This window comes from Colossoma macropomum, unplaced genomic scaffold, assembly GCF_904425465.1.
Source record: "Colossoma macropomum unplaced genomic scaffold, Colossoma_macropomum, whole genome shotgun sequence".
Classification (NCBI taxonomy): Eukaryota; Metazoa; Chordata; class Actinopteri; order Characiformes; family Serrasalmidae; genus Colossoma; species Colossoma macropomum.
This window is the reverse complement of record NW_023495411.1, coordinates 38,200-54,683: the sequence shown is the minus strand read 5'-3', so window position 1 is coordinate 54,683 and position 16,484 is coordinate 38,200. Positions and strand designations below refer to the sequence as shown.

General features: G+C 39.8%; 1 protein-coding gene across 1 annotated transcript; it reads right to left on the bottom strand.

Annotated features, from left to right (window-relative positions):
- Positions 1 to 238: 238 nt before the first annotated feature.
- Positions 239 to 16,372, bottom strand: maf1b (MAF1 homolog, negative regulator of RNA polymerase III b). Its single transcript, XM_036562523.1, has 8 exons — positions 15,893 to 16,372; positions 14,309 to 14,393; positions 7,946 to 8,077; positions 5,982 to 6,144; positions 4,538 to 4,659; positions 4,181 to 4,300; positions 3,958 to 4,056; positions 239 to 2,146 (listed from the first exon to the last, which is right to left on the bottom strand). Exons 2-8 carry the CDS (start codon positions 14,389 to 14,391, stop codon positions 2,122 to 2,124), a joined length of 744 nt encoding a protein of 247 aa, XP_036418416.1. The 5' UTR covers positions 14,392 to 14,393; positions 15,893 to 16,372; the 3' UTR covers positions 239 to 2,121.
- Positions 16,373 to 16,484: the final 112 nt, after the last annotated feature.

Genomic DNA, 16,484 nt, shown 5'->3' with positions numbered 1-16,484 from the left:
GCCAAACCAAATCTTTCCTGCGTTTTCCCAAATTTCCTGAATAAAATAGTTCTACTTACCTGGCTGGGACTAACAGGCTCAGAGCCCACTTTGCAGGACGCTTTACATTACGCAACTCACGTGAAACTTGTAGGTTTCAAGTAGCTCAAGATGCATGAAAGGTTCACTGTTTCAAGCCAGCCTCAGACCATCAGCTGCCTGTGTGTTTGTGTCTCATCAGACAAAATGAAAAGATCTTTGTGGTTATGACAGAAAACTTTTATTCACTGAAAAGATTCACAGAGGCTCATACATTTAAATCAGAGATAACTCAGAGAACGCCTTTTCCAAAACACAGCTACATTTGTTTCACTTTACGCTCTTTCCAAACAGGGAGAAAATGTAGAACTGTAAATATCGCGCTGCGGCTCTGAGACAAAGGAGAAGATGGAGGCTGAATCGGTAAGTAATGCTAATGAGTCTCTGTACATTCAGCTCAGTAAAGCAATAACAGTCAGTGCATCATGGGAAAGTGTCTATAAAAGAGGGAAATGAAAAAGCATTGTAATTCTGCATTGTGGGGTTTGTGTGGCAGCAACTTCAGTCAGGACTCCTGTTGGTCTTTAGCTTCTATTCAAGCTGTACTATCATAGTGAAAGTGTTGCTCTATTACACACTGAACTGTAGGGATCAGTGTGAAGCTTCTGAAGTCAAAGCTTCTTATGCTTTAGAAGGTTTAGTACATTAGATTTTGTACTGAAACCAACACTTTCACCAGCACAGCAAGGCTAAAATCAAGTACAATGCAAACTATAGAAGTTCTCACATATTTAACAGGGATTAGAGCAGTGGTCACTCACTCAATCTCCTGAAGATCTACCTTCCTGAGTTTAGTTTCAACCTGCATTGAAGATGCTTTACCTAAGGACTTCAGAAGAAGTGAAGTAGCTGGAGCAGATGCTGTGGTTGGAAACAGACTCAGCAGGAAGGTAGATCTCCAGGACTGGTAACCACTAGATAAGAGAACTGCAGCTTAGGAACCTTCGACACCGCAATGCAAGCATTGTGTTCCTCCTCCATGATGTTACTGAGCTCCAGGAAGCACTGAAAAGGTGCAAAATGGACCTGCTGAGCCTGTGAACTCTGCAGATTAGCAGATTATTGACACAAATGACAAAGGGTCAATGATCCATCTAGTTATATCACCATTTCTGGAGCCATTAGACTCATGATTATGACAAAGTTATGACTTTGGATAATTCACAACACTATCACAGAAAACTGCCCATGTAAAAGCTTCAATATCAAATAGTTTAATTTGGGCTGCTCCAAGTCCAGAGACCAATCCCAGCTTCAAACTGGAGATTCCTGCTGAAATCCTTAACCCATTATTCTTGGGTCTCACGTTGCTGTACTGTTCATTCACGAAAGCGATCCAAAAGATGCCACAGGTGTGATGGAAATGTACTGAGCGCTCTCGCACTGGGCGAGGAGTATTTTTCAGTTCGACGAAAAGCATTCACAGATTAAAATCTTCCGATTTAAAAACACACGGTTAAAATATAAAAAAGGCAAATTGAACACAAAAATACAAACACAGTCAGAGAGACCATTAATAATGCTGAACTGAAAAACAGAGGCCAATCACAGTCCTTATTTTCTGTGTACGACTGGACAGAAATCCTCACTCAGATTAGCCCCTCCCATCTAAACTGCTGGTGAACGTTAGACTTGTAATTTTGTAATGACATCATTTCTTCAACTGAAGACCAGGGAACAGAGGAACGAAGGGGTTTCCTTTAAGAAAAAAAGTGTTCAAGATCATCCTCAAGTAGGTTCTTATGGAGCTCCAGCCAAAACAGCCATATCAGTCAATTAAAGGACTCGTTTGAGACCTCCTTGGCATTTCCAGAACGTCCACAAGGGGTCAAATGAGTAATCAAAGGACAGAAATTCCAACTGAACAGGTGTTTTTTTTTTTCCTCTTTTCATTTTTTGGTAGGCGTAGACGATAGATGAAATCCAACAGCTGATTGCTGAGATCCAGAAACAGCAGAGGGAAGAGAAGCAGAGCTGGATCAGAGATGGAGAAACAGTGACGTCTCATTCGCTGAAGCTCAGGCTGAGGTCCCTGAGAAAGCTTTACACACACAAGGCTCGGGGGAACCTGAGGAAGAGTGATTAAAAAGTCAGTCAGCAATATAGACTCACTCAGAGAGTTAGACCCCTGTTTACGGCTACGAATAAGGAACCAGCTAAAGTGTCACTCAAGCACCTAATGTGGGTTTGTTTATGTGACTGGTGAACAGTGATGCAGGTTAATGAGATACACAAGTTTTAATAATTCACACTTATACAGCACAATATTAAGGACTGAATATGGATCTGTATCAATCACAACTAAAGTCCAGAAGAACATCACCCCTACAACAAGCAATGGTCTGGACTAGGGCTGAGCAATACAACAATATTGGTAACACTTTATTTGGATGGGCCCCCTATAGATGATCTACAGATACTTAAATTATTAACAAACTTTCTGGCGATACTAAGTTGAGTCTCAACAACATTAAGGTTAGGGTTAGGCTTAGGAATAGGTTTAGGTTTAATATAATCTTTCAGACTCAACTTCAAGTTCAGTTGCATTTCATTGATATTTAGTTAAATGTTAGTTAAAGACAGACTGAGTAACCACAGAGCATCTACAGTGGACCATCCAAATAAAGTGTTACCACAATATTTATCATTATTGTGATAAATTGTGTCAGAATATCTTTTCTGAGCATGTTGTGGAAATCATCAGTACTTTCCCGCCTGCAGGTTTGATTACAACAAGAGTATAATTAGACCTATTAAGCTGGACTGAGTGCAGTGCAGTATATGATGTGTTACATACAAATCATTGGATTCATAGTATTTGACAGTTGGTTTTTGTTTTTTTTTATTTTTTTAAATGTGGCACTACTGTCTCTTCACACTTATCAGCTGTTACGATATAGTGATTAATCACCCATCAGGTGCCGAGTGCCTTTACTGAACTGGGAAAATCTGCTTTCAGCTACAGCACCAGTGAGCTGGAATTCAGTACGGGAATCTCTAAAGCTTCACTCACCGGTGTGACATGAACATTTTAAACTTTTAGTCTCAAACCACCTCCGACCAGCCTGCAACTCCTTTCACTTGATTTTAGTTAACTTTTAATATTATATGTGGTGGCAGCACGGTGGCACAGTGGGTAGCGCTGTTGCCTCACAGCGAGAATGGCCTGGGTTCGATTCCCGGCCAGGCGACCTGGGTCATTTCTGTGTGGAGTTTGCCTGTTCTCCTCGTGTCTGCGTGGGTTTCCTCCGGGTACTTCGGTTTCCTCCCACCGTCCAAAAAACATGCAGTCAGGCTGGTTGGACATGCTAAATTGCCCCTAGGTGTGAGTGAGTGTGTGACTGTGTATGTCTGTCTGTCTGCCCTGCGATGGACTGGTGACCTGTCCAGGGTGTATCCTGCCTTCCGCCCAATGACAGCTGGGATAGGCTCCAGCACCCCACCGTGACCCAGAAGGATAAGCGGTTTAGATGATGGATGGATGTATGATTTGTGGTATGTTTTAGTTATTGTTTCATTTTTATTACTCTATTTTAATATACGCTACTGTTTTACACCTTTTATTTCTATATTTATTTCATTAATGTTTTTTTATTTATCCTTATTTTATCTTATACATATAGTTACTATATTGACATTTTAGTTGTTTATTGATTTATTTACTTTTTTAGCTTTGATTCGTCTTTACTATTTAATTTCTCAATCCTTGTTTTCTGTACTGGCTCAGGTACATTGTAATTGAGGGTCTCCCTCAATGTACTCAGAGTTTCAATAAAGGTTGCTTGATTGATTGACTGAAAGAAGAATCCTTGTGAAATCTTAAAAATTACTATGCTATTAAATTTTTGCCATATTGCTCAGCTCTAGGTCTGAGCTTACCTGTCCTCCATGAAGCCATCCACTTCTTCCTCCTCATCATCATCCAGATCCATGTCCAGCTCGTTGTCAAGGCGACCACGGCCATAGCTACTGAGGACACTGATTATGGAATAAATATACAAAGAAAAGCCATTCGGTGAGTCAAATACTAATCGCTTTCACACACTACTCTCAAAATGATTTGTATAGTAGGTGTACTTTGACGTGTATTTTGCATGCTGACCTCACAGAGCGGCAGGTGAAGAATACGATGCGTTTGAGTTTCTTGTTGTAGAAGAAGTAGTTGAAGGACCAGAGGCTGCCCTCCTCTCCGAAAGGGTCGGAGTCCAGGTCAGGGTTATAGCTGAAAACATGAACAGAAAATATTAACTACTCCCAAAAACACACACAGTGGCCTCAAGCCTAATGACAGTAGTGTGGGATATTGCTGATGGTTTGCATCTATTAAGATGCTTAAGACCTTTGAATCAATGTGACATTTAATACAGTGAAAAAAAAGTTGTTGTCTGGTTTACATAACTAATTAAAATCTACATTCTAGAAATTATCACTGAATACAATAATAAAAACAAATACACACCTGTAGATGTCACAGCTCTGCAGGTTGATCTCCTGATCAATGGCGTTCCACAGCTCCGGCCCCAGAGAGTTAAACTCCTCCCCTACAGCTGAGAACAGGCTGCTGTTCACAGCATTGGCCACCTGGGGGAGCCACCAAACGCACACACAAACGTCAGGATACAAATAAACTCAGACTCAAAGCAAGACTGACAACATTCTGAAAGCACTTTCAAAAGGCCCCAGTAACACAGACACCTAACCTGTTTTCTCAAGGTCTATTTTTGTGCCGACAGGCAAACGGAAACGAACACACCCACTAAGAGTGGGCACACATGATACTTGACGACAAGGCAAGTATCACCACCTGTATGACAGCATTTTGTTTTTCTGAGATTTGCATCAAGCTGGATCGGATAAAATGCACCAGTTATAAATCCCATGAGTACAAAGATTTTTAAAAAATATGTACTTTATTTAAAAGAAAATTCCAGAATTCAGAATTCAGATTTTTCAGACTCAAGTTTTCTTTACAGTGGTGGTGATAGGAACCAGGGGTTACAAAGTCTCCAACATAAATATAGCCATTTTATGTACTATCCAAAACCACCAGTGAACCTACACACATCTTAGGAGTTTTTATATGTAATGGTGGTAACAGTAAAATAGTGATAAATATGTTTTCTGTTTTTTCCCTTACCACACCCTGCATGTATCTCTCCACCAAGATTTTTGAAAAAAAATCTCTCAAAACCATTAGAAAACAATGTCTCAGGCATCAGGCAATATAACTTTCCATTAAGGCACTTTTCAGGGCCATTAAACTCTTCAGACGTCTGGTTCCTATCACCACCACTGTGAACAAACTGGACTCTGAATGTTCATCTAGAACAGAGCATTTCACAACAAACCTCTCTGACTGACTTCATTTACGTCTATTCATTTAAGTAGAAACTTCAAATCAGTGGATTTCTCTTTAGGAAGAAAATGGAGGGGGAAAAAAAAATCAAACAACTGGTATAAAGGTCTAAAATAAGGTGATAGAATGAGCTAACATACAGTTTGTTCATTGTTTGCTGTTTGCAGGCTCTCTGATAATAATCTAATTATACCAATGTTTCTCTTTTTCTTTTTTTTAAAGTGTTTTTTATGATCTATGATTTATGATCTAATCAAATTCAACTTACCCATCACAAAGTCAGACAAGCATAAATGATAAAAGGTAATGTCATTTTGGTAACGTCACCCACCACCAGCTACACTGCCGCGCACAATTTCGTCACACTTATTGCATTTTAGACCACGCTCGCTTCCTCCGAGCCCCATTAAATCACCACAAACTCTAGTTCCCATCAGATTTTCACTTGTTACTCAGGAAAGAGAAGTTACACAACCTGAAACAGTGCAAAGGGACAGGAAAGCGTAAGACCCGAATTCCCCGTATGAGAGAAGTGTCTGGTACTGACCCAGTTGAGGCTGGGTTCGCGGCTGAACTCGTGAGCACGAGCGGCACTGAAGTCGTAATCGGGACGGAACGACTCGTTCAGGGTGGTGATGAGGTAGAACAGAGTCTTCCTGCAGCATTTATCGCTCAGCGGGTTCTCCCCGTCATCTCCGCTCTTACCCAGCCTGAGAGAGAGGTAGAAAAAGGAAGAGAGGTTTGAAATGTACATGATGTACGTGTGTACTGTCAGGGTCTACAGTACAGGATTACACAGCATGTTGCGTCACTTGCAAAGGGCTTGATTTCATCACTGTACTGTCTGTAAAGCTAGACAAGGATGAAATGTTGCACTGTAGGACAGTCTTATCTATAAAAAACAAGCGAAAGTTTGCCTTTTAGATGGCTGCTACTACCGTTCTTAACTATGTGGTGTACTTTGTGCCATACAGTGTCAGAAAACACATAAGCAAGTCTATTACACATCATTAAACACTAAACTGTTGAGGCAAGCGCATGATTTAGACATGCAGTCAGCACAATGCGAATGAGTGGAGTGTATGTTTTAATATTTATGAGCTACATTAGCTTGGTAGTGGCAGCTCAAATCAAACTCGATTAGTTACGACAACGCAGTCCAGCTCAGTGGCTCACAATACAACACTGGAAACAGAATGGCTACGTTCACATAACAGCCTAATTAACTCTGATCAGCTCTCAGCTTCATTATTAGACCGAGACGAAGGTGAAAAAGGTGAGATGAGCTGCTTTTCCACCGTTTTCAGGCTTTAACTTCTGTTCGGTGCTGCTGCCATGGTAACGCTGAATGATGGCACGCGCAGTGGGGAAAAAAGCGCATGAATTCCGAACTGAGCGTCTCATTAAGGTCTCATGGCCACGAATCTAGGACCACATATGAAAGTGGCTCAGGTCGGATTTGAAAAGATCAGATTTGTGTGTCCACACAGCTCTGAAAACATCAGATCTGAGTCACATTAGGGAAAACAAATAGGATTTGTGCCACTTTAACCTGGTAATGTGAACGTAGCCAATGTTGCATAGTCTCTCTAAACAAAGATCACTATGCGTTTGCCTGCACTGTACACTCTGAAGAACATCTGTGATGCTGTTTACAAACACTTACTATAATTTGCACACCTGACCTGCTCTACTTCAACATACTGTACACTTCAAATTACATGCACACTGTAAAATAGCTAAGCTATTAATGACTCAAAGACTACATATGTATCGCTTAACTATAGTCTGCATTTTGAATTGTACCTCTACCTTTTGACCTCATGCACATATTCTGTATTTACTGTCTGTGTACCTATTGTCTTTTTGTCTGTTGTCCTTGCACTATTGTTTCTTTTTTTTTATCTATTTTTTATCACTGCACTGGAGAAGGAGGCTGACAGGTTTTGTTATACTGTACAACCCTGTATTGGTATCATTACATTACAGTTGTACTGAATTGAATTGAATCGACTGCCTTAACATGAGCCCAGGATGCGTTGTTAAGGGCAAAACTGGGAAGCCTAACCAGCGCGGCCGGCTCTGGCATGGCTTTATTGCTGACCACTCTGGCTGAAGTTGGCTTGGTCCAGGAACAATGAAACTGTCTCTCTGACAAGCTAACGTATTGGCACGTCGTCCTCTTACAGGAGTCGTTATCAATATCCAGTGCTATACCGTCAGATCATTAGCTCATCTGACGAGACAGCCTCCGTTACTCATCCAATACGAAAACCTACCAACTTCCTTCAGCTATTTCTGAATAATAATAATACAAGTGTATTCCTCTGTGTGCTGCTACATTTTTGTGCTGTCACCTAAACAAGTGAAGTCTACAGCCCTACATTAACGTAGGCTGAAGTTTCTTTTTTCCTTGTTTTTGCTTTCCCTGCGGTTAATCAATGATCCGTTCATTAACTCTCACGGATACTCGGATATCAAAATTAGTCGATTAGTTTGCAGGTCACTCACAGGTTGGGGCTCGGGGCGCTGCTGGACTGTGGGGGTGAAAGAGCCTCCAGCACGTGTGGCTCCCCCTCCTGGCAGAACTGCTTAAACATGTGCTTATCATCACCAGCCATCTTACAGGAGTAACTCTCAATCCTGTGAAAGAGAGAGAGACAGAAAGAGAGAGATCTGTATTATTCAGTTCTGCATTTTTCAAAAAGTTTTACAGGAAACCGATTAGATCACCTACCAAACCGTTCCCTGCACAGTGGCTTAATTCAGACTGTACGTACAAATAAGTGAAAACACACATAAGCCCAGCCTGTATCTGTGACTAACAGACATGAGCACCGATACAAAACACATCCAATGTAGTAAATGTGCTTAGATTAACTCTAAATCAGTGGCAGCACCAAGTGCACATGCTCTCTATAATCTCCGTAACAGATCACAGTCATAAAAACAGTTACACATTTATACACTAAAGGACCCCTTTAACAAAGTGACTGGACTACATCTGGACAGTGATCACAAAGTGTTTTGTTGTGAGTTAGTTTGTTTGCCTGTTTGTTTATTTACTGCAGTAAATCAGCAAGAAATTACGCAGAATAACGTTCTCTATAATAACCCAAGCCAACAAAACTCGGCTTCACAATGGCTGCTATTACTGTTTTTATCTGTATGAGATGTACTTTTGTCTACATTTATAGAAACCAGTATGTTATACAGTGTCGGAAATCACAGAAGCAAGTCTATCAGAGATAATCTGACACAGTTTGTGATGATTTAGGTAGGCATATAAATAAAGCTAGCCTTAAAGAGAAAAAATAAGAAATTTCACATCATAATAAACGTCATATAATAAAATTTTTTGCACGCGTTATTTCACACACGTGAAACAAGTGTCACATGTGAGAACGCATGATCCCACGCTGTTTCATGTCACGTGAACACACATTATTTAAAGTGTTTATTAGTAAATACATGCTTTTTTGCTTACTTCACATGTGAAATATATGTAACTTCTGTAAGGGTAATTGTTGGGCTATAGGCTTCAGTTACTTGTTAGCTACATTAGCATCGTAGCTCCAGTGATTAATTAATGAAGCAAACGTCTTGGCTGATGGACTCCTTATGATCTTTTTGGGCCAAGCTATCGCTTTAACCCTCATTTTTGAAGATGTAGCTGTAGTCTTGAGGGGATAAGTTCTGACCGGCTGAATCCAGGTGTCTATCTGGTAAGAATAGTTAGGGTGAGGCGTCTGCATTCCTCTCAGAACACAGGCTCGCTTTTTTGGGCAGATTTTATCAAATGGCTTTACTTCCTTTTATGGCAACGCTGAGAACACATTCAACTGTTCGAGCAGCAGATCAGCCAGCCAATTAGAGCGAGTTGATCGAGCACTTCCCACCGTCTGGAAAAGCAAGCGAGGCTTGAAAAAAGGCAGCAGGTCTGAGTTTATGAGTTTTTGTTTAGTTTCACTGCAGAGGCTGGATTCTCGCACAGGAGGTCTGCTGTTTATTTGTAGGTCTACATGAAGAATGTGGTGGGGCTGCTGGCTGTGTGTCCTTTAGGGTTATGCAACAGGAGGCAGGGTGTGCTGTCACAGTCCAGACACACTGCCCGGGTCTTATTTATAGTTGAAGGGCGAAGGTCGCTATGAGGGCGTTTTTTTATGGTTGTCATGTGATTGAGAACACTGTGGCCTACTTTCCCCAACCAGCCTCATATACAGGGCTGCACGATATATCGTTTGTTAAGAGGGCGAATATGGCAAAAATATAACACATCATGATAATACAATTATGTAACATCGTTTAATTTATTTAAAGGACCCAAAAAAACTGATTGCAACTGCAATTTAACATGTAAAATTTCTGTAAAGCAGTCCAGGCAGAAACACTCCTTATAACTTCAACATTTAGAGGTGGGACCAAACTGCTGTGGGCTGAACAGGCAGATATGTGTAACTGTGTTGGATGTTGTGACATCACAGAAACAAACAACTCAAAACAGGATGTTTTAATTTCCTTTTATGGACTGTGTGGGCCGAGGAGTGACCGGTACATTTTAAAACTAACAATATTCTAAAAAATCTGTTTTCCATGGTATGAGCACCTTTAAGGACCCCCAGAAAGGCAGCATTAAACGCTGCTAGTGCTCTGTGCACTAATCCAGTAAGGAGTAGTGAACTTGGCAGCTCATATGGAACACTGTGTGTGTGTGTGTGTGTGTGTGTGTGTGTGTGTGTGTGTGTGTGTGTGAGAGACCTTGAAAAACCGCACACACACACACACGTTACATGACACTGTGCTCTGCGTCACAGCATTAGCAACTCGATCACACCCCCTCCCAACACATACACAGACCACTCGATCAAGATTGTGTAACAGAAAAGCAAAACAAAGCAGATCAGCATTTCAGAAAAACTGAAACTCAGAACTAAAGTTAGGGAAGCACCACAGCTGTGTTTTCACAGAAAAACGTAATGGCCTGAAATTAAAGGGCCTATATGCTAAATCTTTTATGTATTTTAATGTTCGCTTATAACATTAGTGTGGTTTTATTTACCACAAAAGAGCCATAGTTCATTCCAACCTCTCTGTATGCCTCAGAATGTGTGCTACTGTGCTTCTAAGACTGATATATGCAAATGAGCTCTGTTCTGATTGGCTGTGCTATATTATGCCTCATAGCAGTTCAGTGCTGAAACACTCCTACACTGAGGAAAATTCAGTTATTCATGATATGGGCTCTTTAACTGATTCAAATGTGTACATCATCCCCACAAAAATAAACTATATGTACATATCTATCTGTAAAACCTATTGATTTCCACCAAAAGTAAACTCAAAGACAAACTTGCGTTTATGTAATATATTTTATCAATGTGGAAATAATATGTACACATTTAAATCAGGTCAAGTCAATGCACTTTCCTTAGTGTTTGCCCAATGACACGCTTACATAACTCACAGCAGGCCCAGAGACACAGTTTCTCTCTGAACTCTGATATGCATACATAACCTAGCGAGTCAGCACACTCTCAAACATACCCGCCCACACAGCAACAAACATGGCAAGAGTACATAACTCCAGTCCAGGAGGCCCACTAAACTGTGAAGGGTATTTTCCCTTCTGTCGACTCAGTAAGGCAGCGTTTCTTGATCCTGCTCCTGGTGACCCATGGCAATATCAATATACAAATAATCGAGTAATTCAGCGACAGTTTTAATTCATATGCACACATATATAACAGCAAACATTTCATTTTACTTTATACATAAAACAGATATGCATAAAATTAGTAACTACAAATTATACTTGCATCCTGCTGGTGTGGGTTTCCTCTCTTTAGTGGTGTACACAAAAACTATCTGAGTGTTTATAGCTTCCTTTGTGGGTGACCTGCTGAATACTGCTTTATAACAACCTTTGAACTACCTGTAAGTAATCACTAAGCGGTCTCATTGTGAACGTGAATGAGTAATTGTGAAAGCTCTGAAATGCTGCATTAGGCTGTGGAGTCACGCAGCCTGAGACCACACACAGCTGCTGGATGTGGTGACATTTAAGACAAAACATTTTTCCACTGCTAAACACAGAACAGTACAGGCAACAGAGACAGATTCTGTTATCTCAACATAAACATGTTTATGGAAGTATTTCAGTGCAATTTAATTAGCTTTTATTAAATAGACCAAAATAAATGAACTTTTTATTCACTGAAATGTACTTTGGATAATTCTACTTCATATTATGTAAATCAAACGACACAACACAGTTAATTTGTTTAAATTTATCTGTTTGTACATCCAACAACTACTTTGGTTCACTTTTCTGAGTGTAAACAGGCCAGCTTCACATATTGCTGCTGTCGGAAGAAAACCTTTTATCTCCATTTTTGTCGTTTTTCAGTTTTTGACAATTTTTTAACAGAATATACTTATTGCCCTTTACATTGTGTATAAACATCGTGAAGAATGGACCAAAAGAAACAGCCCCAAATTACCTGGAAAAAGTCTGGTTCCATTGACTTACATTAAAAGTAAAGTTTTTTTCCTTCTCCTGTAACGTTACCATTTTGGAGTTACAAGGTTTTCTTCCGACAACAGCGATACGTTTAAAAGGAAAAAATTGACGTGCACAATTTTCCCTGCTTTCCCCAAACATAATAAATCAGACAAGACATGTTTGGTGTCTTAAGTTCGCACTGGAGCTACATGGCTAAAATAAAGTCTGTCACTGAAAAAGGTTCTGAGTGATACAGACTACTATTGCTTGTTAACTACATCAGCCTCACAGCTCTGGAAACAAACTTAAGACACCAAACATGTCTTGGCTGATCGACTACACTGGGGATAAAGACAGATGTGAAATTAGATTTTTGGCAGAACCATCACTTTAAAGTCAACGTGAATGGGAAGTCATAACAGATTCTCTTCAGTACTGTGATGTACTTGGTCTGAGGGAGGGTTTCTGAACCAGCTGAGTGTTTTCTCTCCATGACAGGTGGGGGTGGGAGGCGAAACAAGATATTATTGATTGATATTACTTCCCCCCCACCCGCTGATGCACTGTGACAATCAATATCAGAAAAGGTTTAAGAGGCGGAGCAAAAATGATTACATTTTGATGGAAAATTACAAGAAAACAAGAATTTAGTCTTTTAAATGAAACAATATGATGGATCGCGCTTAAAAAGGTGCATTTTGATTTCAGGTTGACTTTAACCTTCATTTTTAAAGATGCTCAGCTCTTCACCTACATACTTAAAAATGATGGTTCTTTTAGAGTTTTTTAGTAAAGAAAATGGTTCTGTATAGAACCATAAACATTTACAGAACCCTTTGATGATTAAAGGGCTCTTTGCATCGTGAAAGACTTCTTCAGATTGATGGAAAACGTACTGTAGATGGTTCTATATAGACATTTTTTAAAAATGATTCTTCATAGTACCAAACAGGTTCTTCTCCTGTTATGATGTCAGGCTTGTTACAATAAAAGAACCCTTTTTGGTGCTATATAGAACCATCTACAGCACATTCTCCTTGAATCTGAAGATTCCTTTCATGATGCAAAGGACTCTTTGAGCGTTCATGGTTCTATATAGAACCATTTTCTTTAGTAAAGAACCCTTGAAGAACCATCTTTTATAAGTGTGTACAGTGCACCCTGCACGTATGAGTGTGTATCGAGTGTCCACAGTGGTACAGGAGACGAAGGTGATAATGTAATCAGCTAAAATAGCTCTTCTTAACACATACAGAAATACACAAGCTACAGAGCTGCACTTGACAACTAAACAGGAAAAGAGGCAGGGGACGTGTCGGGGCACGTGGGTGTTGTTGTGCATGACTGCAAAGTGTCTGCAACTAACACCAGCGCACGATGTTAAAGAGCAGCAGAGCTCAAAATGCTCAGGGGAGCAAATCATATTATTAGTCCACGTGTGAATGTTTTAATTTGCTTTAGTTCATATGTTCTTCAAACCTGAGCACTGATCTGAAGACAATCGTCTTCAAAAAAATAAAAAAAAATACTTAAAAAGGGATTTTTACCACTTTTTCATATACACATCGCATCATATGGCCACACAAGACTAGTGATCTTTAACAGAAGAATAGACATTCCAAGTGAGATGTAGAAGTACAATTACACATAATCCAAAAATTTAAACGAATACTGTTAGATGATGTTCATTCAAGGTGTACTAGGGGTGGCCAAATTGGCTATATTATGATTAATTACGTAACAAAAAGCTTTTCTGAGCATATTATGGACATAGTCAGTACTGAAAGAGCTCGGACCGTCGGACAGCTCGGACTGTCATAAAAAGAGTAAAATTAGGCGGTTTAAATGATTCTTGTATCTCCATTTTTGTCATTTTTCACTTTTCTGCACAATTTGAAAACTCCAGTACTGTTTGCATTGTGTTATAATTTCATTATAATGGACCAACAGATATGGTCCAAAATACTTAATAAAATAAAAAATAAAACTTGGCACATTCATTTCTATTAAAAGTTAAGAGTATTTTTTTCTTCTCATGTAAAGTTACAATTTTGGAGATTTGAAGATTTCTTAAAACAGCAGTGATATGATTTTAATAAAAATCATTGTTTTCATAGTTTTTGATGGTATTTTTAAATGTACTACTGGCCTTTTTCCGCTGTTTCAACTAATCAAACCTCAGAAAAGCAAACCATCATGATGCATATTGCTTATCAACAAAATGTTGGTTTAGACCAACCAGAGCGAGTCATGCTTGCAAGTAACCTCAATGGGTTAAAAGAAAGTAATAAATCAGACAGTTGCAAAACCTAAAATTTGAAGCTGGAGATGTAGGTCGGACGTTGCCAAAAGCAACAAAAAGATAATGTTACCTGCCAAGGATGTGAGAGTCTCCAGTTTCAACACACAGGCGAGAGCTGAGGGCCTCGAAACTCGAGTTCTCTAGAAGCTTCATTGCTGAAATGACATAGGACAACAAAACAGGTCTTGAAACGACAAAAAGATTATACATAAACGAAATCCAACCTGCCTAATGTGTGTCAGAAGGTTACTTAACCACAAAGTCCCAATGAAACAGCATTAAACATTAAACACTGAATCGATATTATCACTCTGGGTACATCTGACATATCAGTCAAACCCTCTTAGATGCCTCCTGAGGTAACTCTAAAGGAGAATTCCACCACTTTTTTCCAAAATTCTGCATAATTAAATCACTTTGATGTAAACAAAGTCATTCAGAGTGTTTTGGTGTGAAATACTCTGTTCTAAAGAAACTTATGAGTCAGACTTGTTCACAGTGGTGGTGATAGGAACCAGACGTCTACCTCTAATAGTTCCCTCACAGAAAGTCATTACATGAAATGGCTAAGAGTGTACTGCCAGATGTCCGAGACACATTTTACAGAATTTTCGAGATAAAGTTTTGGCCGAAATGTATATTCTTAAAAGATATTTGTGGCAGAGGGGGTACATGCAGGGCATTATAAGGCAAAACAGTCTCCAAAAGAAAACATACTTTCCCAGATTTACTATTTTACCACCATCAATATCCCATATAAACACTCAGAAGACTCTTGTAGGTTCACTGGTGGTTTTGGATAGTAAATAAAATGGCTATATTTGTGTTGTAGTCATTGTGACCCCTGGTTCCTATCACCACCACTGTAAAGACGCCTGAATCTCTACAAATGAATTATTTCACTCCAAACCTCTCTGAATGACTTTGTTTACATCTCAACCGCTGAATATTAAAAAAAATAGAGGTGTAATTCCCCTTTAAGTTAGTTTCAGCCTTGGTTTCCTTCTGTGATGAAGGCGTTAATGGCTTAATATACTTAAAAGGTTAACACATTTAAATATATAGTACAAACTGGCACCTACACAGGACCATCCTACTGAAAAACAAGCTACAATCCTGTATAATATTTAACCTTAATCTATCGTCACATTCAACCCAACCCATTTTAATTACCCTGAGGTCAGGTTAGCAACACCACAATTTCCTGGTTTGGAGAAAAGGGTCAAAGACGCCAAATACGGTAAAACAGGCAAGTTACTAACTGTAGTGGCACAAAAAAGACACCTTTGAGAGGATTATTTAAAACAACGTGATATATATTACACTAAAAAAGGTTAAATAAACACAAAGAGCTCTCTTTCGACCAGCTAACGTTAGCCAGCCAAGCTAAGATCAGCTGCACAGCTCTTCTCTTCCAGCTTCTTGTTCGAATTTTTCCGTTCCACCTTAAATGGGGTAGCAGCTACATTCTGGCCTCAAGCGCTATAATGCAACTGCAGCACCATTTAAGGTGGAACGGGAAAATTCGAAAAAAGAAGCTGGCGAATAGGAAACCAACTTCTGTCTCGTTTAAAGATAACGATCGATAGCGAACTAACGGTACGTTTAACCGTTATTTATGCTCAAAATATCACTTTTTCAGCTGTATTTTTACCTTGACGTGTTATTCCACTTGTCCAAACGGAAATAAAGGCAAAAAATGTCCAAGTTGCTGCAGCTCAGACTGATAACAACGATGATTCAGTGTCGAACTAAACTACACGGTCGCAACGGAAATATTCTCCTGCTTTCATTCGCTTTTATAGAAAAGCCGCTTTCTGCCGTTAAACCGAAAAATAAACCGTTAAAACCCAGCGAAGGTCTTCGCCACTGCAGCAGCATCCCCTTGTTTTTAACCGATACTAACGCTACGGCTCGATAAATCCGCAGTAGTACAAGATCAGCGTCGCTTCTGAAAACGCGACCTGATCGGCAGATGCTTAAAAAGACGCTTCTGATTAAATTTAGGTTAAATAAACAACAACAAAAACAACCACGGCGGCGATGTAGGTCGACTATGGGTGTTTTTTTTTGTCTCGTCTTCGTCCGTTCGTCTCTTAATCCGACACCACTCTCGCTCGGCCCCGCCCATCCGCCCTGACGCATGCTCTTCCATTGTCTTTTACCCCGCCCACTTCGCGGGATCTGGATTGCCATTCGCTAATCACATTCTGTTCTTATCTGTCCGTTAAACGTTTCTTTTATTT

Coding starts and splice junctions, on each gene's coding strand:
- maf1b (XM_036562523.1), bottom strand. CDS start 14,391: ATGAAGCTTCTAGAGAACTCGAGTTTCGAGGCCCTCAGCTCTCGCCTG. Junction 6,145..7,945: donor AGCGCCCCGAGCCCCAACCT/GTGAGTGACCTG, acceptor CCTCTCTCTCAG/GCTGGGTAAGAGCGGAGATG. Junction 4,660..5,981: donor GCGAACCCAGCCTCAACTGG/GTCAGTACCAGA, acceptor TGGCTCCCCCAG/GTGGCCAATGCTGTGAACAG.